The sequence below is a fragment of the Genypterus blacodes genome, unplaced genomic scaffold (assembly GCF_046128005.1).
Source record: "Genypterus blacodes isolate CSIRO-AG114 ecotype Tasmania unplaced genomic scaffold, CSIRO-AGI_Gbla_v1 ptg000056l_1, whole genome shotgun sequence".
NCBI classification, from domain to species: domain Eukaryota; kingdom Metazoa; phylum Chordata; class Actinopteri; order Ophidiiformes; family Ophidiidae; genus Genypterus; species Genypterus blacodes.
The window spans coordinates 2,746,969-2,770,986 of record NW_027466868.1 but is presented as its reverse complement, the minus strand read 5'-3'; the positions used below and the strand labels follow the sequence as shown (position 1 = coordinate 2,770,986).

At 46.4% G+C, this 24,018-nt stretch overlaps 3 protein-coding genes across 4 annotated transcripts; 1 reads left to right on the top strand and 2 right to left on the bottom strand.

Annotated features, from left to right (window-relative positions):
* Positions 1-1,141: 1,141 nt before the first annotated feature.
* On the bottom strand, positions 1,142-5,099 carry LOC143002322 (sorting nexin-4-like). 2 transcript variants are annotated; one of them, XM_076152356.1, is made up of 14 exons: positions 5,014-5,099; positions 4,086-4,216; positions 3,854-3,989; positions 3,626-3,775; positions 3,451-3,498; positions 3,292-3,347; positions 3,119-3,191; positions 2,942-3,003; positions 2,640-2,705; positions 2,447-2,536; positions 1,777-1,876; positions 1,546-1,691; positions 1,354-1,468; positions 1,142-1,260 (listed from the first exon to the last, which is right to left on the bottom strand). In XM_076152356.1, exons 1-14 carry the CDS (start codon positions 5,068-5,070, stop codon positions 1,213-1,215), a joined length of 1,278 nt encoding a protein of 425 aa, XP_076008471.1. In that variant the 5' UTR covers positions 5,071-5,099; the 3' UTR covers positions 1,142-1,212. The 2 variants fall into 2 exon arrangements, with proteins under 2 accessions (XP_076008471.1, XP_076008473.1); XM_076152358.1 differs by lacking the exon at positions 3,119-3,191 and having other exon boundaries at positions 3,309-3,347.
* A 5,580-nt stretch (positions 5,100-10,679) lies between these two features.
* On the top strand, positions 10,680-14,762 carry LOC143002359 (high-affinity choline transporter 1-like). The gene is made up of 8 exons (XM_076152431.1): positions 10,680-11,168; positions 11,564-11,677; positions 11,874-12,029; positions 12,145-12,293; positions 12,404-12,547; positions 12,807-12,960; positions 13,062-13,276; positions 13,458-14,762. Exons 1-8 carry the CDS (start codon positions 10,985-10,987, stop codon positions 14,016-14,018), a joined length of 1,677 nt encoding a protein of 558 aa, XP_076008546.1. The 5' UTR covers positions 10,680-10,984; the 3' UTR covers positions 14,019-14,762.
* LOC143002358 (oxysterol-binding protein-related protein 11-like) lies at positions 14,191-23,912 on the bottom strand. The gene is made up of 13 exons (XM_076152429.1): positions 23,539-23,912; positions 23,235-23,303; positions 22,785-22,960; positions 22,125-22,204; positions 21,542-21,730; positions 20,559-20,757; positions 19,332-19,477; positions 18,975-19,115; positions 17,497-17,956; positions 17,213-17,399; positions 16,925-17,107; positions 16,672-16,825; positions 14,191-16,099 (listed from the first exon to the last, which is right to left on the bottom strand). Exons 1-13 carry the CDS (start codon positions 23,652-23,654, stop codon positions 16,043-16,045), a joined length of 2,157 nt encoding a protein of 718 aa, XP_076008544.1. The 5' UTR covers positions 23,655-23,912; the 3' UTR covers positions 14,191-16,042.
* Positions 23,913-24,018: the final 106 nt, after the last annotated feature.

Sequence of the window (24,018 nt, the reverse complement as noted above, 5' to 3'; positions counted from 1 at the left end):
GGATCAAAGTAATTTAACCTCACACACTGAGTGACCAGAAAAATAGAAACCCCTATAATGCAAAGGCCCTGTACAAAACAGTCTTGCAGGGATAACACCTAACAGCAGAAACACCTACTGGGTGTAACCCTGTTGCATCCCATCAGGGACATTGTTAACACCTAAATCATTGGGCAAAAAATGCAGAGATATGAGCGGCTACAGAGGCACAGAGGCAGCATCAACACAGAAAGGCACATCATCACCTAAAGTCAAATTGGTCACACACACAAACACACACACACACACACACACACACACATTTATAAATGGCAAAAGGGAAAAACTACTCACCAAATAAAAATTAAAAAAATCACCAAATAATCTAGCTGGGATGGAGACAAATGAGAAACACATGGTGAGGCAATTAAACACAAAGGAGGCGGAGCCAACATATCCTACAAAACGAACACATAGGAACCAAGAAGCCATTGTGATGCTGGCAAACAAAGAGAAAACATTGGTGTGTAGTCACTGGGAAAGAAAAGGGGACAACCATTCCATTCCGCTTCAAGCACTTTATTCAAAATCCAAGCACTTCTCCAACCTTGATAACACCACATTTACATGAACGTACGTCCAAGGCTTTCCAGCACCCATAGGAACCCCGTTATTGCCCTGAACTGGCAGTTTACCTCCATCTTGTGCGCTCTCTTCTTAGCTGCCATTTAAATATGTTTCGTATCGAGGTCTTCTATGAGCTAAATACTATTCAAAGCTTTCAAATGCAAATCAATCGTACTTAAAGTGCTCATGTAGGTTAAGCGGGTAGTGCAGACATAAAGCAGATGATTAGTAGACATCTGTGAAGAGGAAGTCAGGGAATCAGGCTTCCTAAGATGAGACAAGAAGAGATTCAAGAACATAAATAATTTCATTGCTTTGCCTTCCAGCTCCACCTGTCAACATTGCGGTCATTATTTATAATTTCTCTTTATTTTCCAAAAACCTTTGAAGTATTTCATCATTGTCCAGGCCTGGAAAACATCATTTACAAATCCACGATTCATCTGTGAAGGCAGAAACCATAAATAGCTAAATCCATCCAACTGACTGCTTTCAGAGAACTTCTTGGTTGATGTGTGCTTCCTTGAATCTGACGCTGCTGCGGCTGCTGAGTCGTGTGAGCGCCGCCCCGGTGCCGCAGCCTCGGCGTGTCTGAGGGTGAGAGGTTTACATCTTGAGGAAACAGTCTTTGGCGTTGTTCCACACTTGAATTCCCTGCAAAGAAAGAGAAGAGATTTTCTTTTTGAAATGCATGAAAATTGGGCACATACGTCGTTTTAACCCTTTGGTTGACTGACTTGTACAAACCTTTTTGCACATGCTGATTTGCATGACGGCGTAATTGATAAGGGCTTCGCGTAGATCCTTGTCTTTCTGCTCCTTGAAGCGCTGCATGTCCACCCAGGCCCTCTCCACGTGTTCACTGCCACCAAACAAAGCACGTAAGCCAACCGCTAAACTAAACTGCTCCAAAAACATGAAGAGACGTCCACCACTTACTCGCATTCCAGCGTTTTCTCCTTCACGGCCTCCTCTCCCTCTGTGATCAGCTCCTCCAGCAGCTTCAGTCTGGCCTCCCTCTGCTCAGGGGCCTCCTGGCCAAAAAGCTTGTTGGTCATCCCTTTGAAGGAGAATGTCCGCACAATCTAAGGGAACAACAGATGATCCCAGTAAATGCTTCAACCTGGGACAAAAACAAATCCACAAGCCTCTGTGGAATGCCTAACGTACCCCTGTAGCCAGCTCCTCTCGCTGTTGCTTCTTGGAGATCAGGTCCTGGGAGGCCACCTCAAGCTCAAACTGAGTCAGCTCATGCTTCCTGCACACTGCCCTGCCAAAGTAAACATGCCCAGAGAGAAAACTCAAACTGTTTAACCAGGAGTGGGGTCATTTTTTCAGCAGCTTAAACCAGAAACCATGTCATTGAATCGAAGTGCCAGGAGAGGGCAGTGTTGTTCTTCAGGCTGTGCAGTCTTGACTCCTGAAATCACTTGTGACAGTGAGAGACCGTTGAAAGACTGAAAACAGAACTTGTGACTTTGCTAAATGTGCACTTGGAACATGCGATGATCGTGCGGTTACGCTCAGGTGAGGTTGAGCTCAAACAGATGTTGGTGACTTGAACTTTGACCCACATAAGGGTTAGACATTCCTAACACTAACTTCTCTTTTCACGTCCCTCGCCTGTTTGCTGTCACGCCACATCCTGTGGGGAGCAGTCATTGTGTGCCACCACAGTAAAAACAGTATTGTGTGTGGGGTTTTACCAGACCCCACTAATTATAGAAGTTTCACTGAAGCCTCTTCCTCTCCTCCGCCCACGTTCTTTCACATTCATCGTTCTGGTTTCACCTCCGTCCTTTCAGTTACCAAAGTAGATCACAGATTTTTTGGTTTTTACCTCAGAGCTTCGGCGTAGAAGAGATATTCCTTCAGCTGGTCAGCGTAGTGTTCCTCTTCTTCCAAGATATCGTCGATAGAGGCAGCGTATCTGTGTGTGTGTGTGTGTGTGACAAACAGAAACCGGCTTTACAAAGATCACAGCGACTAGCGAGAGCACTGGAGACAAATTAAGGCCAGGCGACAACACTCACGCGTCCATATGGTGGCCGGCACTCTGCAGTCCATCTCCCATCTCCTTCTCTATGGCACTCCACTCACTGCGTGGGACACACAGGCACACACACACACACGCACACACACACACATACACACACACACACACACACACACACACACACACACATACACACACACATACACACACACACACACACACACACACACACACACACACACACACACACACACACACACACACTTACATTTGACCTAAGATAGCCTCCCAACACACTGCTATGTACAGGAAGATCTAATCTGGGTTCTTCTTATTCACCTGAAGACTCTCCCGTAGTTCCCGTGGACCTTGTAGACGCCATAGAGTCGATCTGCAACTCTCTACAAAGAGATGGTACACAAAAACAATAGCATTGAGAGAGAGAGAGAGAGAGAGAGAGAGAGAGAGAGAGAGAGAGAGAGAGAGAGAGAGAGAGAGAGAGAGAGAGAGACTTACTGCTCTGGCTCGGAGCAGTTGAGATGTGTGTGACTGCAGCTCATCACTGTAGTGTTTCATGTCCACGAAGCGTCTGAATGAAAGAACACACACTCTTGTTGGACACAGTTAGACTTTCAAACGTCACTCATAACATTTCTATTGTCTTAGAGAGGAGACAAAGCTTTACTCACTTCTCTGGATTCCTCACCCTGAATGTGGCGCTCAGGGCTCTGAGCCTGGAATCTGCCTGTCAAACACAAACACAGATGTATTGTTAAAAAGATAAGATGTGATATCGGGCGATACAAATGGATTTAAATTGATTGATGGTTAAGAATGAAAGAAAGCACCTTTGCCTGGAATCCTGTCTCGTACACCACTTCTTTCCAGCCGTGTTCCTGCCAAAAACATCAAATCATCTCATCTTGGTTCCACCTGGCGTTACACCCATGTGTGTGTGTGTGTGTGTGTGTGTGTGTGTGTGTGTGTGTGTGTGTGTGTGGGTGTGTGTGTGTGTGTGTGTACCTCGGTGAGGAAATGGTAGAGGATCCTGTCATTGGAGAGGACAGGATGCGACGCCACCCGAAGCAGGAAGTTCTCTAGCCCGACCCGGCGCCGCTCGACAAAATCCGGGTCCATGTTGTCGGCGGACAACTTGTGCCACACAAACTCGGCCTGGAGAGGGAGGGAACTGAGTCACACTTAGAGGAGGGGGGGGCAGGTTAGAGGGCGACGGCGTCTGACTCCACTCACCCGCTTCTCAGGCAGAGGAGGCACAACAATGAACGGATAGGTGACTATGAGGTAGTTCCGCAGCAGCTCGAACTCGCTGTATCTCCTCCACAGGGAGTCGGGGGCCTGGTTGTGACCTTCAGCGGCGTCTGTCGGCCTTCAGAGGACGGAGCCAAAGGACGAGATTGAATCACACACACAGCACGACGCGGCAGATGAGCGCATAAGGGGAGTCCCAGAGCGCGATCCTCACCTCGTTTCGACCAGGTACACGGTGAACGTCTCCTGCATGTTCACCGCGTTCTTACCGCCACGCTTCTCGGCCTCGGCGATGCTGATCTCCATCCGCCGCAGGAGGGTGGAGTCATCTTCGTCTTCCCCCGTCTGAAACACAGCAACGATCACCAACAACAACAACAACAACAACAACAACAACAACAAAGCTGAGAAGAAGAAGAATGATGAAGATTGGTTGATAACAGTCGGTCTTATTTATTAGATTTGTAGACAATTTGTTTACTAATTGTTTTCTAATTTACAGCCTCAACTTAACATCTATGTTTACATTTATATTTTTATATTACTTATATTCACTATTTCAAACTTTTCTTTCAAGAAACACAACTACGTGCAGCATACACGTATATCAGCCAGGCGCTAAACAAAACATCCAGTGGTGAGGATCCCCACCTGACACGCAGGAGACCGCGGTTCGATTCCCCGAAGGGGAGGATATTATTTATGTTTTTTTCACCCACAAAATACACATTTATGTTTAGTAGCCAGTGTAGTATATACAAGTGCATATATCTTTACAACCATGCAATTATATTTACACTTTGTTATTGTCAAACCGACTACTTCCTTGTGTGTATACAGCTGTGCATCTCCTCGCGCGTGACCTCATAACATCAATCTGTCACCTGTTTAGCTGAAGTGTGTTAACTCGTCGACGTCTGACACACAGACACAGACACACACACACACACACACACAAACCCGGTGACGTACAATTCACATTAGATTACACAGATTTAGCCTGCTTGGTGTCTGCTAAGCTATTTCTGCATCTCTGAGCCGTTTTGGTGGATAACGTCATGTGCCGCTGCTCGCCCACTAACGTTATTTCTTTACAGTAACTTACTCCATAGTTAAAACATACAACGGAGCCGCTACGTTACCGTGTCGTCACATATATTCGCCTCGTTAGCTGCAGTTTGGTCCGTTTCCTCCGCCATCGTCTCTCCTCCTGTTTGCAGCAGGGCCAGTGCGCATGCGCACAGCATCCCACCATTGCCCTGCTGTCATAGTAAACAACATTCTCAGAAACGGCCTCAAAATAAAAGCATAAAGTCCTTCTCTAACACTTGTGACAGATTTATAGCCACAAAATCAAACAGACAACAAACAAGTGAAAAGTCTAAACACAGAGAAGTTATCTCATTTCTGTGTGTTCAGTGTTTTCAGATCACAGTTCCAATTATTCTGTTCATATTGGAGGTCTAAATGCTGGTTTTGGCTGAGAAACTTCTAGATTCGCAGTGTCCTCCTGCATGAAATCTGTCCAACATCTGAGAAGAATGCATCATCCTCTAAATCAGTCATAGCAAAGTAGTAATGGGTGTCTTTAGGGAGATGTGGGATGATTTAATAGGAGAGAGAGCAGGAAGAGGGCAGAGAAGGGAAAGAAAGGTAGAAAAGACCAGACAGAGTGACACTATCATGACTGAAAAAGAGGAGGAGAGTCTGCCTCATCCCTCTGCCCCTCCCCCCATCACATTCTCTGCCCCTCCTCAAGTTGCTCCACCTCTCCCCGCTGCACCGCTCCTACGCCCAACCCTGTGAACTTGGACTCAGACAGCAGAGGGAGCGGGAGAGGACGGAGGACAGCTCTCACTAAACTGTTTCCTGACCTTAAGTGACTCTGTTGCTTCTTGCCCAGTTCAGGAAATCCTTCCCTGAATGTGAAACTGGGAAACTTCTGTTGACTCTTTCCGCACTTAATTGGTGATTAAGCAGAGAGCATCATGGGTAACACAGATTCCCAGTGTGCCTTCCACATACACAACGTCCCAACATTCATGCTTTGTGGAAAAACCTTGGTTTTCGCACCTCTACAGGGAAACCCGTGTCTCACAAGTGTCTCATTGTTCTCCGCCTCTCTGCACTCCTTTCTCCCGGCCACTGTTGCTGTGTGTAAATGTCACGCTCACACAGACTCTACTGACCCACTTTCACAAGGAAATGCAGTTGCTTGCTTAGCAGCAAAATCAGCTGCTCTGTCTCTCTCTCTCTCTCTCTCTCTCTCTCTCTCTCCCCCTCCTGTCTCTATTATGCCTCATTCTCCCAAAACAAAGCTGTTTCCCCTTGATGGCATGTCTGGATTACCTCTGTGTTATTACTCCTTTGGAGAGATCCTTCAATAACTGTTTATAGCAGTAGCTACCACATTGTTCCGTCAAAATGGGGAACTGTGAGAAACCGTTGTGTTTTTTTATGGCTTTGACATTAACTGTACTCACAAGTCGCATTGAAGGACGAATGAGGATTTGTGACAGCGAGACGTACCTGTGTGGCAATACAGGAAATGATGAGAATAGTCACTTAGTCACTTAGTCACTTCAGGAGTACATGATAAATAAGCACCAGTCTTAGCAGAGAGGCACAAAGAAGAGACCTTGAGATGTTTCATTACACAGCCTTATTTCAGGAAGGATTATCATTCCCCTCTAGATGCACTTCTGTAGGACCTTTGCCAGTCCACAAACTATGGATCGTGTTCCTCTAAAAGTCAAATGACTCTCCGCTGAGCCACAAGTTAACAGAATCCTGTTTTTGTTGCTGGTTTTGGGAGCTGAGGTGAAGGAGTCCTTGTGTCTTTTTGTTGTCTGCAAAGAGCATCAGGTATCCAGCAATGTCATAGTGTTTGGCAGGGGGGTGGGGGGATTGGGGGGGTCCAACCTGAGAGGTGGGACGTGTTCTCTGAACTACCACCACCACAAGATGGCACCAAAAGTAATGATAAGACTGATGTTCAAACTGAAAATGCCTTTCAAACGATGCTGGACACAAGCTGCTAGTTATATATAATAATATAATTATTAATCATTTTGAATTGTCACAAAGAAGCATTCATAACATTATTGAGTCACAAACCTTTGATGCACATGTGGGAGTTGAGGAGCATGTGGTCAGAGCCTAACAGTTTCTTTCTTGTCTTGGGAGTATTCAGAGTGATCTTCAAGTTATTCTTGCCTTGATATGTGGATCTGAAGCTCTAATGGGCCGTATTCCATTCTATTTCTAAAATTCATACCGGGCCACTAAAAAACGGGCAGTAGTTTTTGGCCATGCCTTCAGTGAGGCCCTAACTGAAACCTTATCAACTAGAAATGGGAGTGAGATTAATTTTGAATAGCTATCAGTGCTTTTGTGGTGGAATGAACCAGGATGTGATGGTGACCTCCAACGACATTCCTAATCTCTTTCTCTTGATATTCCTAGGCTGTGAATTTCCGTTTTCATTCGTGGACTGAACTTTGAGTCTTTTTGTGTTTCTTGTATGTTTGTCACTTTCACTGCTTTGTTCACCATCTCTAATTCTACCTTCTCAGACCGCTCTTATACATTCACTCTGTAAATGTATAAGAAATACATCTGCTTTGCTTTGCTTGTGTTGATAGACAGCCATAACCTTCCATCACTTCAGGCAGAACACTTTGTCTTCATGGTTAAATATGGTCTGTCCTGTATTACATTGTTTCAACCAGAGTAGCATAAAGGCACAATCAGTGGGCTTCCGTGAATTTCCCTCCTTGTGAGTAACTATAGTAACAGACCAGCCGGGGCAATGTTGTGTCAGGGTGTTATTAGTCTCGCAGGGCCAGACTCTAGACTATCAATAGAGAGTCTGGCACACATACCCTAATAAAGTGGTCAAGGCGGGGCCGTCCTTCAAGGCCAGAGGGAAATTAAATGACAGACATCTCAATGGACCAATCAGCCGCTCTGTACCAGCTGCCGCTTTATCAGTGGCCCTATTAACCCTCTGATGGATAACCAGGGTAAAACGCAGCCGGGTCACTTTTGCAAAGATATAGAGCAGGCTTGGCCAAACTACGGCCCGCGGGCCAACTGCGGTCCGCTGCCAGAGCTCAGAGCGAGAGCAGAAAGTTAGTTATTGGATGTGTTCACAGTCCGAATTACTAAATCAATCAAATCTGTTGCTCTTTACGCCTCAGGGCAGGAATAACTTGAAGGACAAGATAAAGAAAGAAACGCTCAGGGCTGCTGGTAGAGGAATTGGGACAATATTCTGTGAAATCCTCAATTTACTTGAAACTTGATCAGAAATACACTTTTTATTTCTATTTTTACTTTTTGAATAAAATCAGCTTTTGTATTTGGACCCACGTTAATGGACAACATGGGTAAACAATGGTCCCCATTCATTTTCGATGGTATCTGATGCATTGTGGACGGTTTCTTTGCCAAATTCCTACAATCATTCTTAACAAACCAGAACTATCCTCTGTAAGGAAACACAACAAACACAACAAATGGAGGTGTGGACATAATGGAGCAGATGGTTTGTACCTAAAGCCTGTAAAAGAAAAACACAGAGGTGGGCAACCTACACACCATCTTCACTGCATGGCACCCTGACTACATGGGAGGAGTGACCAATGCACAGTTTTTGCTTATCAGGGAGCTGCAGGTCAAAGAGCTCATTGTTGTGGAAAAATAACTATCTGTGTATGTATCAGTAACCAATCAAATGTGGTCAAGTTAATCATATATATTCATTTATGATCAAACATTCAATAACCAATCAAAAGCTTTAAATTAATTATATATAATCATCAACATTTAATAACCAATCAATGTGTTTAATTAATCAAGTAAACCCTGTAGTGTGAGGTACAAAAATGATGTGTGTTACTTGGGCCTTCCGCTTCTCCACATAAACCTGAAGATGGTTTAGGGTTTCATTGTGCTTGTTGTCGCACTCTCTGGCCTTGGGTTGGAGATGCGCCTGTGTATCTCTGTGCTGTGACTGGGAGCAAACATGCAGAGGTGCCTCCGACGCCCTGGAACCATCCAATCCCTACTTGTTTAATTTTGACTGTATAAGAAATCATGTCATGTATTGTATCTTGGTCTTTCGGTTTAGAACCTGAGTTGATCCACTGCATTGTAAAGGAATAAATTGATTCTTCATTTTTACTCCTGAGTCTTATCAATTGTCTCACTGCAAATTTCCACCACACTCATCATGCTATACTGGGAATAGTGGAAGCAATGGGGTGATGTGAGGTGAAAAAGCAGCAACCCAGCCAGAGCTCAGCAAGAGCAAAATGCCACAAGGGCCCAAGAGGGAAGAGGAAGAGGTGTCAGAAGTCACAACCCAGCAATGTGTGTGTGACGCATGAAGAAGACCTGTGTGCAGCGCTCACAGCACCAAACAGCTCACCTGCCAGGAATATCTACAGAAGATACAATAACAAAGGAATGATTGTTGTTACCCAGATTGTGTTAAAATGCAGAAGTCCATTTATACAAATGATTATGTGTTTTGTTATGTGTTGAAAATTAGAAATAAAGATATTTGATACACAAGTTGATAAGTGTGTGTGGTCCAAAATCATTGGAGATAAAAAAAGAAGAATTCTGCCAAACGAAGGCTATAGGATTTATCTTAATTTTGAATAAATCAGACACAATTAATATCTAATACAATGATATGTGACAATTATAACATATTATTAGATGTATTGTACTGCAATATGATTTATTGAATGACTATATGGAATAATAAATGATAGAAAAAACACTTTTGAATAGCATAGAGGAAGTCATGTCCACTTTATTTGTATTGCTTATCATATACTGTACTGCAGGCAAGTCTGCTAATACAGACAACTGGCAGCAGGTATTTATGTTTTAAGAGACCTACCTTGATTTTGCCGAAACTTGGTGTCAAGGTGTGTTTTGATGAAGTGTCAGAGTGAAACCCGAGCTTGCGGGACCAGCCTGCAATCTGAATACAATTACTGAGAAGGTAGTTTCAAGTTCATTATTGACAGTTCACTTCCATTTTTTTCCATTTAAGTCAACTTCATTTTTACAGTCAAAATGGTTATATATTTGTATGGTGTATAGTGTGTGTATTTTAAAATGTTTAACTCTCACACACTCCACTGTACTGCCTGAGGGGGTACAGATTAGTGATGGGTCGTTCCCGAACGAGCCGGCTCTAAGACTCGGCTTTTTGAAGCGAACGACGGGACTTTCATGAATTTTTTTTATCACGTTCACTTTTTTTTCTTCTGTTAAAGCTGCACGTGATTGGTCAAGATATGTGTGGGAGGGGAGGTGTGAAGCGCACCCGTCAACAAAATGTGAAGCAGGTTCCCTCCCGTTGGTGTACTGCTGCTCACTGTGACTGCGTGCTGTGTCTGCGAAACCACCCTGTCTGTGTCTCAGGGGCAGGAGGGGGAGGGGAGGTGTCACAGACACAGCACCCAATCGCAGCAGTACACGAACGGGAGGCAAGAGACTGTCACCTGGATGCTGCCTTTTCTTTTTGTTTTACACATTTTAATTCACATTTTATTGAGTAATGTTTTGTTGATGTGTTGTTTCACTGTACATAGTTGCAAATTTACAAATAATATACACAGAGATTGGAACTTTTTTTCTAATGTTTCTAATGTTTTTTGGTATTATTTGTATTTTTGAACTCTGTTCCATGTTGAGTAAATTAATAAAGCCATATAAATAATAAACATTTGATTTAATGTAGGTTTAGTAATTAATTTTACACATAATTTTGTAATAAATGGATTTAAGCAACAAAAAATCTAAGGGGCCACTTGGGAGCCAACATCTTTTTAGTGAGAAGAGCCAAACGAACAGGCTCTCTTGAAAGAGCCGAATTGCCCATCACTAGTACAGATGCTAGTTTGGCAATAAGGGAGGAGGGGGACACAAAGAGAGAGCGAGAGAGTGAGAGAGAGTGACGGGGAGAGAGAGAGAGAGAGAGAGAGAGAGAGAGAGAGAGAGAGAGAGAGAGAGAGCAGTAAAGTTTTGTGTGCGGAGGGGTAAAGTCAGATTCTGCTGTGTGGGATTCGGGCACATTAGCGGTAAAAAATGGCTCTGAACGTCCCCGGCCTGATCATGATGATCTTCTTCTACTTGCTGGTGTTGATTACCGGGATCTGGGCATCAATGAAGTCCCGAAAGCTGGCGAAGGACGCTCACGTCGGACAGTTAGAAGTTTCCTTCCTGGCAAACCGCAGAGTGAGTCTGGTGGTGGGAGTGTTCACGATGACCGGTGAGTTTGACATGGATCCTTCATCTAAGATTCCACAAAGGAATGCATGAGTTGTGTGTGTGTGTGTGTGTGTGAGACCCTACCGTGCACACCGAGTGCCTCTATCATAGCGCCCTGAGGCAGTACGCTTAATCCTACAAAAGCTCAGAAAAGAAAAGAGTTGTATTCTTTACACACAGTCTGATTGAATCATGTTCGCTCTGATTTGCTGCTTGCCGTTTTTGCAAACAAAGAACGAGGAGCAGCAGCAGCGCATTTCTTCATATTTATGCAGATAATCCACAGATCTCCTCTGTTTGGAAGTTCTGATGTGTCCCGGTGAGCGTGTGTGTGCGTGTGTTGCACATCTGTAGCGTGTTTTCTGGGTGATTGGATGTGTTTGTGTCTCTCCGCAGCCACGTGGGTCGGAGGAGGCTTCATCGTCGGCATCGCGGAGGCGGTGTACAACCCCAACAAAGGGCTCATCTGGGCCCTGATCCCTCTGCAAATGTCCATTACCTTTATAGTCGGTAAGGACTATAAATTAGATCATACAAGTTTCTTTAATTGGGCGACTTGAGACAGTAACACACTAATTGCAGATGTGCTTCATTTGGTGCGTGTCGCGACTTGTTCTGTATACAGTACATAGTCTATACTTCGCGAACGTGTTTGAACTGCTCATGTGCTCGGGGGTGTTGAGCAATCCGATTCCATCTTTTAAAGGGGGACTGTTCTTCGCCAAGCCAATGAGGGAGAACAATTACGTCAGTATGCTGGATCCATTTCAGAAAAAGTATGGAAAAGTACTGACTGCTGTCCTCGCTGTGGTGCCATTCATGGCTGAAGTGATCTGGGCTCCCGCCACGCTCATTTCCCTCGGTACGTGGAAATCTACATAATCAAATTATGACTCACTGAAATATCTCTACAATATATATAAACTGTATAAATATATATGTGTGTGAACGTGTGTGTGTGTTTTCCTCTGGTGCAGGGGTCACCATGAGTGTCATCTTAGATCTGCCATTCAGTGTTTGCATATGGATCTCTGCTTCCATCGCTATACTCTACACTGTCCTCGGAGGGCTCTATTCAGTCGCCTACACTGACGTCATCCAGCTAACCCTGGTGCTCTCCAGCCTGGTCAGTGCTTCATAGTGACAAAAGAACCAAAGAAGTGTGAATCTGACATATGTTCTTCCTCCTGCTGTTGCTCTTGTGATGACATGATCTCCTCTCCTGTCGTCTTATAGTGGTTGTGCCTCCCCTTTGTTCTGGTGAATGGAGCTTATACTGATATCACTAAGACAATGTTCAACCAAACCTATCAGGCCCCCTGGGTTGGACAGTTGAAGACTGAGGACATAGGCAGATGGGTTGATGAGTTCCTAATAATGGTGAGTATAGTTGAAGCACTTTTAGCTTTTAATAGCGTGTTCTATGGTAGTACTGTTAGTAACGACACACACAGTCCTCAGTAAACTATTCAATGATCGCTTTTGCACTTCTGGTTAGAGACTATCTGCATGTCATTGCTTGTACTTGTGACAGGCAATGACAATAAAGTTGAATCTAATCTAATCTAAACCCTGGATCGTGCGCAAGTGTGTGTGCGTGTACCTTGGCTCAGTTTGTGTCTTGTCCTTGTGCGTCCAGAGTGTGGGGAATGTGGCGTTTCAGGATTTTCATCAGAGGACACTTTCCTCCAGCTCCACATCCACAGCCAGGACCATTTGTTTCATGGCAGCGTTCTTTGTCATCATTCTAGGAATCCCTCCTGTGCTGTTGGGAGCCGTCGCAGCCTCAACAGGTATGCTGGACAGGAAGTGGAAGCCGAAGTGGAAGTGTGGGACATGAATGCAACGTTTACTCATCGGTGCATCTTTGTTAGCGTTTGCTTGTGTGTTCCAGATTGGAACGCCACCTCGTACGGTTCTCCGTCGCCGTACGAGCGTGGGGAGGTGTCGGTGGTGTTGCCCCTCATCCTCCAGCACTTCACACCGACTTTCATTTTTGCCTTTGGTATCGGAGCCATTGCCGGCGCCGTGATGTCATCCGCGGATTCTTATCTCTTGTCGGCGACGACCATCTTCACCACCAACATCTACCAGACCATCAGGACTCAGGTGCATGGAGTAGGATTGGATATACCTTCAGGCTATCTGCCAAGTAACACCTGGAGAGCAGCAGCATATCATGAAGTGTTTTAGAGCTCGTACATACAAAACGTGACATTTGAGCCAATGGGTATTCAAGGGATATGCAGACTGTAGATGTTTCTCTCAGCGACTATCTGCTCTGTTTCAGGCGTCAGATAAGGAGCTGCAGTGGGTGATTCGTCTCTGCATAGTAGGTGCAGGGCTGGTGGGGACATGTCTCACCTTCCTGGACAACAGCGTCATGGCGTTCTGGATCCTGGGTGCAGACCTGACGTACGCCGTCATGTTCCCCCAGCTGATCTGCGTCCTCTTCTTCAAGATTTCCAACGGCTACGGGGCAGTCACAGGCTTCGTTGTGGGCTTGGTGCTGAGAGGGCTGTGCGGAGAGCCCGTGTTGGGTATCCCTGTCGTCGTCTGTTTCCCAGGGTGCACCTTGGAAGATGGCGTCTACGTCCAGCACGCCCCCGTAAAGACAATCTCCATGCTCTGTGCCCTGGCCTCCATCTTGGTCGTTTCCTACGTGGCTTCGCGCCTGTTTAGCAAGGGGGTCCTTCCTGAGAGGTGGGATGTGTTCGAGGTAAGGTTACTAGAACTACCACCACCTCAACCACCACAAGATGGCCCCAAAGCCTATGCTGATGATAAGACTGATGTTCAAACTGAAAATGACACACCAGTCTTACAACCAATGCTGGACACAAGCTGCTAATTACATCTTGTAATGTGTTTACTTGTTCATTTCCTAGTTCTTTCTTCTTAAAGGGTAGAGTGACACTCACCTCATCACATCCTGCTGTCTCTTCTTTACCTCTACTGCAGCTTCATGTATTTCCTGGGCCACAAATGCATCATTCAACACACACACACACACACACACACTATACAACTGATACATCATTTATTTAATCATTACCACACATATCAATATGTCTACAAGGAGCTTCAGATTTCCTTCAATGTCAGTGCGTTTCATAGGTCAGCGAGACAACCAGATGAATTTAAAACCAAGAGAATGTCACAACTTAGAAAAACAAGTGTGCCGTCGTATTCTCCCAACGCTGCGGAGCCAAGTTCAACGGAAAAAACACAAGATCAAAACACACACGGAATACATACATATGCTATTGCATCAGTCATTGAACTAACCGCTGAAAATGCTGTGCTCCGTAGCTGGAAGACACACACAGGAAGAGATTGCATAAGGCACCAAGATGTGGAGGGAGTAGCTTATCAATGGCAAGGTCGACTTCCATGCACCCCCATGCTCACACAAGTCCTCTCTCTGCGTTTGAACTTGGACAAAGGGGGGAGGGGGGGGGAGAGGGGGGGGGGGTCCACTAGAAACTGGGATGTGTTGGAGGATGTTTGGAAATGAAATAGTTAATCACAGTAGAGCATTGGAATTTGTTATCTGATGGAACATTTCGTTCCCACGTCTATACAAAAAGGGGCGTGGCCCTAAAAACGGGCGCGGCTCAAGCGTGAGATAAGGGGGGATTAAACACGCATTCAAGGAAAATAATATATTTATTTGCATTACAAAACAAGCAAAATTTGGTTAAAAGCCTTTACAAGAGACATTGATCAATGTGTGTGTTACAGACAAGGGAGTATTATACTCGCCGCGAACAGAGACGTTGCTGCTGTGCATGCAGGAGTTCTTACACCAGTTGCCAAACCGTCTAACTGAACATGAACCTACACCAATCCGAAATGCATGTCATGTTCGATTTGATTGTTAAAAAATTTGATTATGTGTAGGCCAGCAGTGGGAATTAACCCTTTGACAGCCATCTTCATTTCTTGGGGACATTACACTACAGATTACTTAAAAAACGAGTCAAGCGATTTCGCAAGATTTTACAGTTTAATTGCGTTCCAACGAGATCACCCCACTGTTCAGTGCTCTGGAGATATTTGGCATTCAGCTTTAGGTCCATCAGACCTATAAAATGAACATGTTCATGTCCAAAGGGTTCATTTGATGGCCTAAGGATCTGGTAAGCCAGCGCCAAATATCTCCAGAATCGTACAACTTACAAGAAAACAACGTGCATGAGCCAGTTTGCACGGAAATGAACCGAAAATCAGGAAATAGTGTAAAATCTGCGACATATCCCTTTAAAACTTAGCAATTTAGTCCCTCACTGGAAGATTAATATAGACAAATTCAAACCATGAGCTACTCCTAAAGGTCAGAGCTCTGTGTGCATGTAAATATACTTGATACATTTTAAGAGTTCAGAGCTGGAAACTCAAGTCGGACTTAGAACGAGGAAGGGGAAGGTATCATTGATTACGAGGGGGACGGGCGATGAATCACCACCGCGAGATTAGAGCGCCGCTCAGCGTACTACCTTAAGGCTCACCGTACTACCATAAGGCTGCGTACCAGTACCTGTACAAGAACGTGTTCGCCCACATATGGAATATAAAAAGATCTGCAGTACAAACGCGTGTACTTTTTGAGGCTTTGTGTACATTGTGAGAGAGGTTTCCAGAACACTTTTTTTTTGCCATGCTGTCCCTGTCTACCCCCCCAAGCCCCCTCGCCTCCCTCCCTCCCACTCCCCTCCCCCCAGCGTGGTAACACGTTGCATTCCTTTGTAAAGTCAGTATGGATCATGCTATCATTTCATTTCTGTCCAACATGTTTGTGTATGCATGCATGCACGCACACACACACGCACACACTCATAAACATTCCTGCATCCCAAATACAGACTGAAGTCACTATGACTTCACTGTGGTGTTTTTCAACAGCGGTTTGTGGTACGACCAGCCGTCGCCCTGGAAAAAAAACGGGATAGAGATGAGATGTCAAGCTTTACATTGAATTTATCTTTCCTCACTGAGCGTGTACTCTATTTGTTTGATATCCTCCCGAGACCCAGCGTCCTCATCAGTGGACATCATATCTTTCCTTCTCTACTTCTTATACGTCATTGTACTTAACTTAAACACATTGTGCTCATGTGTGGACATTTTTCTGTGCCCCATAAAAACATAGCAGACCAAAAGAAATGTGTCTCTTTGTGTCCATATGGGACTGATTAGGTCCCCCAAATCCCCACATAGCAAGGAGAAAGGGAAAATGCATCCAAAGTAAATGTTGGGGTCCCAGGAGGATATATGCTTTATGTGCTTTAATATATTGTCTGAATCCTGTCATTATGTTCTCTTGCTGCTGTTTCCGCTTTCTCTCCTTTTCTCTTTCTCATGAGAGAAATCTACGCTATCCAAACTCATAACACTGTCCCCTCGTGTCCACTACCCTCCATGATAGAAACATTTATCTGCATGTGTTTGTATTCTATGGACCAATTTGTAATAAAGATTGAATTGAATTGGCTCTTCCTCACCTCCTTGTCAAAGTATCTGGTCCTCCATGCGGTCTCTGTCTCTGTGCGGTGTCTCTCCTCCGTCCTCTGCCGCTCCTCCAGCAGCCTCTTGTGCTCCGTGGCTTTGTCGATATCCTTCTGCCGCAACGCCTCGGTCACGTGCTGCCACAGGCGCCTGAAACATATTGGACTCATTATGTTGTGCCCGCGTTTAATCTGCTAATCTGGCTCGCATCGCACACGTCGGTGCGGCAGGTTCCAGTGGGGTCCTGACCTGGATTCAGTGGGTCCTTGCTTGTCAACAGGCCGCACTTGCTTCCTCGTGACGGGCAGCTTGGTGACGTCGACCACCTTTGTCTCTCCGCTCGCGTAGGTGAACTCCAGTGTGCCGTTCCACTCGCCCTGCACGCGGCACGCCACCACATTTGTGGCGTTGTGCTTCACCTCTGCTGTCACCCTGCATTCACATGGAGGGGGAGGAACATGGAGGGGTTAATGTGTGATGTAAGGAAGTTTAAGTAAGGCAATACTTTCATGAAATCAGAGATCAGAGGGAACTCACTTGTGCAGCTTGCCACCATAAAAGGGCTTAGTCTGGAAGGTGATGACTGCCGAGTATCCTGACTTGGCGCAGCTGATGGTGACCTTGCCGCCCAGCTCCACCCAGGGCACCGTGAGGATGGAGCGGGCGTATGCACAGGGCAGCGTGAAGGTGTACTCCTCATCGTGCTCCAGCAAGAACAGACAACCTGCAGATGAACATTAAACGCTGCTATAAAAAGATATCATTCTTCCCAATGTATTGACAGACAGACGCAAACCTGTGGGAAAAGCCCGTCAGCTCACCTTCCCCCACCATAGACACCCCAATGGACATTCCCATGAACTTGCTCTTGGTCCACACGTGTGTGTTCACGCACATCCGCCTCTCCTGGCATTCAGCGTAGAAGCCAGACACAGGGGGGTGGTGGGACACCTGCTCTGCCACAAAGCGCAATTGGTATGGGTCCTGGGGGGAGGACGTGTCTGGGCTGGACTGCATGCACTCCTTGTGAGCCTCTTGCCTCCTGGGGACCTTCCAGGAGCAGTGGAAGGTCTCTCCGATGATGGGATTGTAGGGCTTCTTGGCTATGGCCCCCTTGCGGCCCTCGTGGAATGAAGTGAGGTAGTACTCCACAAAGCGTACCATGCGGTCCTCCGGGCTGATGCCATCGGTAATTGCCACGAAGAGGTCTGGGTGAGACATAAAGTCGGCATACATCTCCAGCAGCGAGCGCTTCTCCAGGATGAAGGTGGGAAGGACCACCTGGAAAGAGGGGGGGTCATTTAGACACGGTGCATTATGACGCAATCGCAGCGTTGCCCTAGATTACGTCTTTAGCCGATAAGAATCCAATGTTCTCATCCATCTCCTCCCCTTCCACATTATCATACGACTTGCCATCAGTAAATCGAGCGGCAGGCAACTTTGACGTGGAGGTCGCGAGGGCGCCACGATCTCAATCTGGGTTCAGTCAATCGTTCCACTAGGTAACTGTGACAAATCAAGCAGAAACCTAAGAGGTGGATATCCAAATACTCTCAACAAACTGACACGGGAAGATTGAGTGTCTGTGCTGGCTTTGCTCGTGAACGCTTTGGCTTTGGCTTTGGCTTTGAGTTTGGTGTTTGTGTGCGTCCAGGACGAGTAATTAAGAGGCAAGAAGTATAAGTGATTACTTCAACCTGTCCGGTCATCACAAGTGGTGGAGAATCCCCAAACGAAGATGTGATGATCAATAAGACAAAACGCTCGATTCGTCCGCTTTTTTGCGAACTCATGAAGTCTATTCTTCACTACAACACATATATCAGTTAGATACCAACAAGCCAACTCCTGCGCCTGTAACTGGGTCGATAATGAGTCCCTTTTGATTAACACCACATCACTGTTCATTGAAAGTGGGAAAAGGCTCCAATGGAACAGACGAGACAAGCAGAGAGAGAGAGACAGCAGCATAAATAAATAAACTGATTGGATGAATTGACACTTAATGTAGAGTTTAGACCAGAATGAACTAGATGAGGCCCCACGAGCCTGAAGGACAATAGAGGTGACTCCAATTGCACACGTATATAGCAACAACATGTAGCACCTGCCTCTTTGAACATAGAATCTAAGTGGGTTCAAAGGTCAGACACGGAGACGATCCTTTACACTCGTCATTGAGAGATTATTGAGCTGAATTCAACAAAATCTTCTCATTGCACAACATGCAAAGTAGAAAGGTGTCTGTGTGTGTGTGTGTGTGTTAGGGGGGGGCAGTTGGTGGAACTCAACCTACCCGCGTGAGGTCCATGCCCAGTTTGAGCTGGGACAGCAGGTGTAGGATGACGCTTCGCTCCTCCTCCACAGCGCCCAGGTCCTCCTCCTTGTCGGTGAAGGAGTCCTCCAGCTCGTCCTCCGCATCGATGTCCTCCTGCTCCTGCCGGGGTGAAAGGAGAGGAAGGCCGTTGTCATTTAGGCAATAACCTCCTTGAGTGACATGGCCGAGGTGGAAAGCAAGAGGCTGTTGTTTGTCTTATGGGTGATGGAGTCAGAACAGCTGTTACACTCATGAACACAGAACAATCGCTCACATTCTGAAGTGTGAAACTTGTTTTAGAACAGTTTAGTGCAGGTGGGATTCTCTGTGTCTTACCCCAGAAAAGGTGGAGGACTCTGGGGTGCTGAGCTCCAGCCGGCCGCCCTCCAGTGGGACCTCTCCTGGGTCGAAGCTGTCCAGCGGGCTGCTGCCGTTCTTCAGGATGTCCGGTAGTTTGGGCTCGAGCCACTCGATGGTGGGTCCTGTGTTGGAGGAGGAACGCACGGCGGCGGGTTGAGATCTACTCATGGCCTCCTAAGGCCTCCCAGACACTCGCAGCTGCACACACACACGCGCAGCGCACACGCAGCCCCCGACGCTCAGCCTCACCATTCGCCACGCGACAGCCGGCGACTGCTTGGCCGGCGGCTGGATGGATGGCTATTCCCCAGACAGCCGCCTGATACCGAAAAGAGTGTAACCGAACCCCTGTGCTAACTGGAGTATCAGGATACTTTGGCCCCGCCGAGAGGAAACATCCTCACCCCGCGATTGGCTCGGCCCCCGCAGTATGTGTGGGCATTTTTTATGTATGTTTGGAAGTGGGCTGATCTCATTCAAATTCACCTTGTGCGTCGCCTTACAGCTTAATCTGATTGGCTGTCGCAGAGAGTCAGTCCTAATGAAATATACATTGAGTAACAGGATCTCTTGTGAATAAGTAGGACATTAGCTGGCTGTTTTCCAATTCCAAATCATCTGGAATAACAGCTCGTCAAACCCTTCACGCTGCCTACTGCCCTAACGCCATACAGCCGTGCTGTTTGTCATGGGGGGGGAAGTTAAAGAGGCATTCTGTACACAAAGTATTGGACATTTTAACTATCGCAGATCTAATTACCTTGGAGACAGGTGGTAAGAATAGGTACGGTTCCCTATCAATAATGCAGAATAATTCCACTGTCCAGCTAATGCAAACCATCCGTCTAGATTGGGTCTGATCCGACTTGTGCAAGACTATGATTTGCTTTTCAGAACTGTGTGCAGCTTTAGTCAACAGGAGAATCATGATTATGAGGGAGAAACTGCTGATTTACAATGGAATCCATTTACAATGGAGTATAGTTCTGTCATATCAAATAACATTGTAACTGACACACTCACTCTCTCACACACACACACACACACACACACACACACACACACACACACACACACACACACACACACACACACACACACACACACACACACACACACACACACACACACACACACACACACACACACACACACACACACACACACACACACACACACACACACACACACACACACACACACCTCCCAGTGCGCTCCTTTGCCTGGCCACCTGCTGCAGGTGCAGGATGTGCAGGCACTCGTTCAGACAGTTCATTGTGGCCATGGACGTGGCCTTGAGCATCAGCAGGTCCTGGTCTAGTGGGGAGAGGCCGGGGGTGGCGGGGAGGCCCTCGATGCTCTGGATGAGGTCTCTGTGCTGGCCTTGAGCCTGGGTCATCATCTAGGGAGGGTCAGAGGGGGGAGATAGGAGTGGTGCAGGTATTTTAGGAAGATAACATTTTTGCTGAATCTTATCGACAGAACATATGAGACATTCACACTCCCAGTCACGGGCAGAACCCAGAGTACAGGTGGGAATCAAACCGGGTCAAAGTGAAAGGCAAGCAAAACCCCAGAGTGGAACCCAGGACGTTGTTGCTGTGAGGGGAAACCACCAAGTCACTGAACTCACCGATTTGTTTTGTTTTTTTGAATGTCAACATTTAGTGACAAGACGCCCAGGTGGAAGTAATGAGGAGGAAAACCAAAACACACTCAGAGCAACTTCATTTAGACCAGTGCTTCTCAATTGTTTTCAGTCGAGCCCCCCCAGAGGAGCTAATACTCCCTGCACATGCTCTAATAATAAGACTAAATGGCACACTACATGTAGGCGCGAAAGCGCCACTGTAATGAAACAGCAAACGGTACTTTCTCCGTGCATGTTCCCCGGGGTCACACGCGCCCCCCCTGGCATTTCACCGCACCCCCCTATTTGAGAAGCACTGATTTAGACAAACTGCAGTGTGTCCGTTGTGGGTCTTTGTTGGGGTTATCAGTCTGTTTTCTTTCCAATGTAAAGGAAGACAACAGCATCCCCTTGTGGACTTTTTGCATAATTCAGAATTAGAAATGCATGTGCAAACATTTTATCACAACTAAAGGCCGTTTGGGAGTAAACGCTACACTCCTGCCCGAGCCATCCAACACGCTGTGCAGGCAGCGAGCTGGACGGCGGCCCGTACCTCTCTGGCATCCAGCAGGTGGTCCGGTAGCAGGGACCTCTTGCTGCTGTAGAGCGACGAGCCCTTGTGGACCTGGGACCAGTTGAATAAGGTGGCGTTGTTCTGGCTGGGCCGCCGCATGGACATGGGCGAGCTGCCGCTGCCTTGAGACGTCATGGAGTAGCTCCGGGACTTGGGTGGGGGATTACTCTGCACAAACACAATATGACCGTGAGGAATATGAGAGTCTTGTGACTTTATAAGAGCACTTATGTGTAATAAAAATCTATTACAGTTATGCAAGGTGTTAAATTCAGCGAGGCAAATTTAACTGCAAGACATTTTCACATTGAATACATGTGGCATAACATCTTCAAAATCAGTTCAGAGCTTTTGAATTGAACTTTTCCCCCCCCTTGAGACGGGTTCTCAAGGCCGAGCCATGAAAACAGGCTGTGAGGAGCAGAGTCGCCCACAGATTAACATCAAGATCAAAGGGTGTTTAGCGGAGAAGAGTGAGTGAGAGAGAGAGTGAGTGAGTGAGTGAGTGAGTGAAGAATAATGCACTATTGCATTCTTGTTCACACTGAGTAAACAGTCTTACCTTGCCCATGGCCTCTGTGTGGTGCTGCGTGCATATCTGCAGTCGGCTCACCCAGTGCTGCCTTTCTTTAGCATCCGTGGCTGAGAGAGAGAGAGAGAGAGAGAGAGAGAGAGAGAGAGAGAGAGAGAGAGAGAGAGAGAGAGAGAGAGAGACACACACATACACACACACACACACACAGGGAATAAAACAAACAGGACTTTACAGCTTCTCTGAGATGATCTTGTGCGCCGCCGATTGATTTGCGCTTCTCCCTCACCAGCAGCGGATAATGGGAGACATCCAGATCAATGGCCTCTGATGTACGATGATGCCAAACAGGCTCTGAGTTATAAATGGAGCCGACAAGCTATGGGGAGATGAATGGCTCCGTGCCCGGTGACTACTGGAGCGGTGGGCTCAGGCAGTGAGTCAGACGGCATTACGCCTTATCTTGGCTGAGTGACGACACAGTGGGAGCTTTTTTTAAGGGATCAATAGATTTGGAACACCAAACTAAAAACACAACTGTCAATGGGAAAGTGGCAACTGTCAAAAAGAAGGCCGCTATTATCTATTTTCACTCCTGTATGTCACCACCAAACTAGAAATGAACTCATGAAACGACAGTAAGAGCATCAAAGCGATAGAGTCTAGTCGTATCCACTTGTTGGTACGCACCCCTGAGCTTGTACTGCTCCCCGCTGATGGCGTTGACGGTGAAGGTGTGCGAGTCTTCGTCGCTGGGCGAGATGACGGCCCCGGCCAGTGGGAGCATGCCTCGGGGCTTCTGGGACCGCGACTGCTCGTTCACAAAGTACTCCAGCACGCCTGCCTCATTGTTCAAGACGAAAAACCTGAAGGTGACATCACAGGGGGGTGTGAGGGGGGAGACCAGACGTGATCGACTCAACCACAAGCCATCCTCACGTCATAAAAAAACACTTTTACTTCTGCACTGTAATAGACTTTCTCGGAATGCAGTTGCTGAAGAGAGCAATATTGATTTTCTTACATTAAGAGATTACATAAACAATTTGGTTCTGCAAGGAATACCAACGCCATAGTGAATAACACATTTATTGACAACACATTATGTCTATATTAGTCTAAATCTCAGCGTAAACTCACCTGTACTGCCACCCCGTCACTAGATTAGTGTATTTCATTAAGTAGCCGTCAATATTCTCCATGTGGTCGCTGAAATGAGCAAAAACAGAGAATATTAAACATTCATGTGCAGCGCAAACGCCCATAAACAAAAACAAATCTGTTAACACTTAACTTGTTGAATAAAGAACAATGTTATCATGGAATCAAAGAACAACGCACGTAAAGGCAACACTGATTGACAGGTTGTGTACCTGGTTAAAGTCTACACACAACGACAAGTGACGTAACCCAGTAAACAACCACAACCAGCACGAGCGCGTACCTGTACTGCCAGCTTTTGGTGCTCGCTCTCCCCGAGCTTGGGGTCTTGTTCTGGGGCAAAACATCCAGCTTCCCTTCGCTGTCCGTGACTCGTATGGCCGTGGTCTCCCCCTGCATAGTCACTAGAGACAGACCTGCTTTTGGACTAGCGTTAGCCTGTTAAGCTAGCCAAGTCAGCACAGATTGTTATTGTTAAGTCACTGCCCTCGCTTAGTTGTGATACAGAGTGAAGCTATCGGTTCGTTGTTCATCGGAAAAGCTTAACTCTCAACTAGTTATCTTAACTGACGAATGTCACGACATGTTCTGTGCTGCTGGTTGACTGACTGACTGGGTAGCCTGCGTGCTAGCTGCTAGCCGTTATCCTGCTGTAGCATTTCCTGCTGCTGTCATGTGACTCGCTCACGCGCGTAGACTTCCGCGTTGTCGTAAAGACGCATAAAACGCGCAACATTTTACGTTTTTTATAAATGTATGTTGT

Coding starts and splice junctions, on each gene's coding strand:
- LOC143002359 (XM_076152431.1), top strand. CDS start 10,985: ATGGCTCTGAACGTCCCCGGCCTGATCATGATGATCTTCTTCTACTTG. Junction 12,294..12,403: donor CCCTGGTGCTCTCCAGCCTG/GTCAGTGCTTCA, acceptor GTCGTCTTATAG/TGGTTGTGCCTCCCCTTTGT. Junction 12,548..12,806: donor TTGATGAGTTCCTAATAATG/GTGAGTATAGTT, acceptor TTGTGCGTCCAG/AGTGTGGGGAATGTGGCGTT.
- LOC143002322 (XM_076152356.1), bottom strand. CDS start 5,070: ATGGCGGAGGAAACGGACCAAACTGCAGCTAACGAGGCGAATATATGT. Junction 3,499..3,625: donor TCTACCATTTCCTCACCGAG/GTACACACACAC, acceptor TGTTTTTGGCAG/GAACACGGCTGGAAAGAAGT. Junction 1,877..2,446: donor TTCTACGCCGAAGCTCTGAG/GTAAAAACCAAA, acceptor TTACTTTGGCAG/GGCAGTGTGCAGGAAGCATG.
- LOC143002358 (XM_076152429.1), bottom strand. CDS start 23,654: ATGCAGGGGGAGACCACGGCCATACGAGTCACGGACAGCGAAGGGAAG. Junction 19,478..20,558: donor GCAAAGGAGCGCACTGGGAG/GTGTGTGTGTGT, acceptor CCTCCAACACAG/GACCCACCATCGAGTGGCTC. Junction 17,108..17,212: donor TATGGTGGCAAGCTGCACAA/GTGAGTTCCCTC, acceptor ATGTGAATGCAG/GGTGACAGCAGAGGTGAAGC.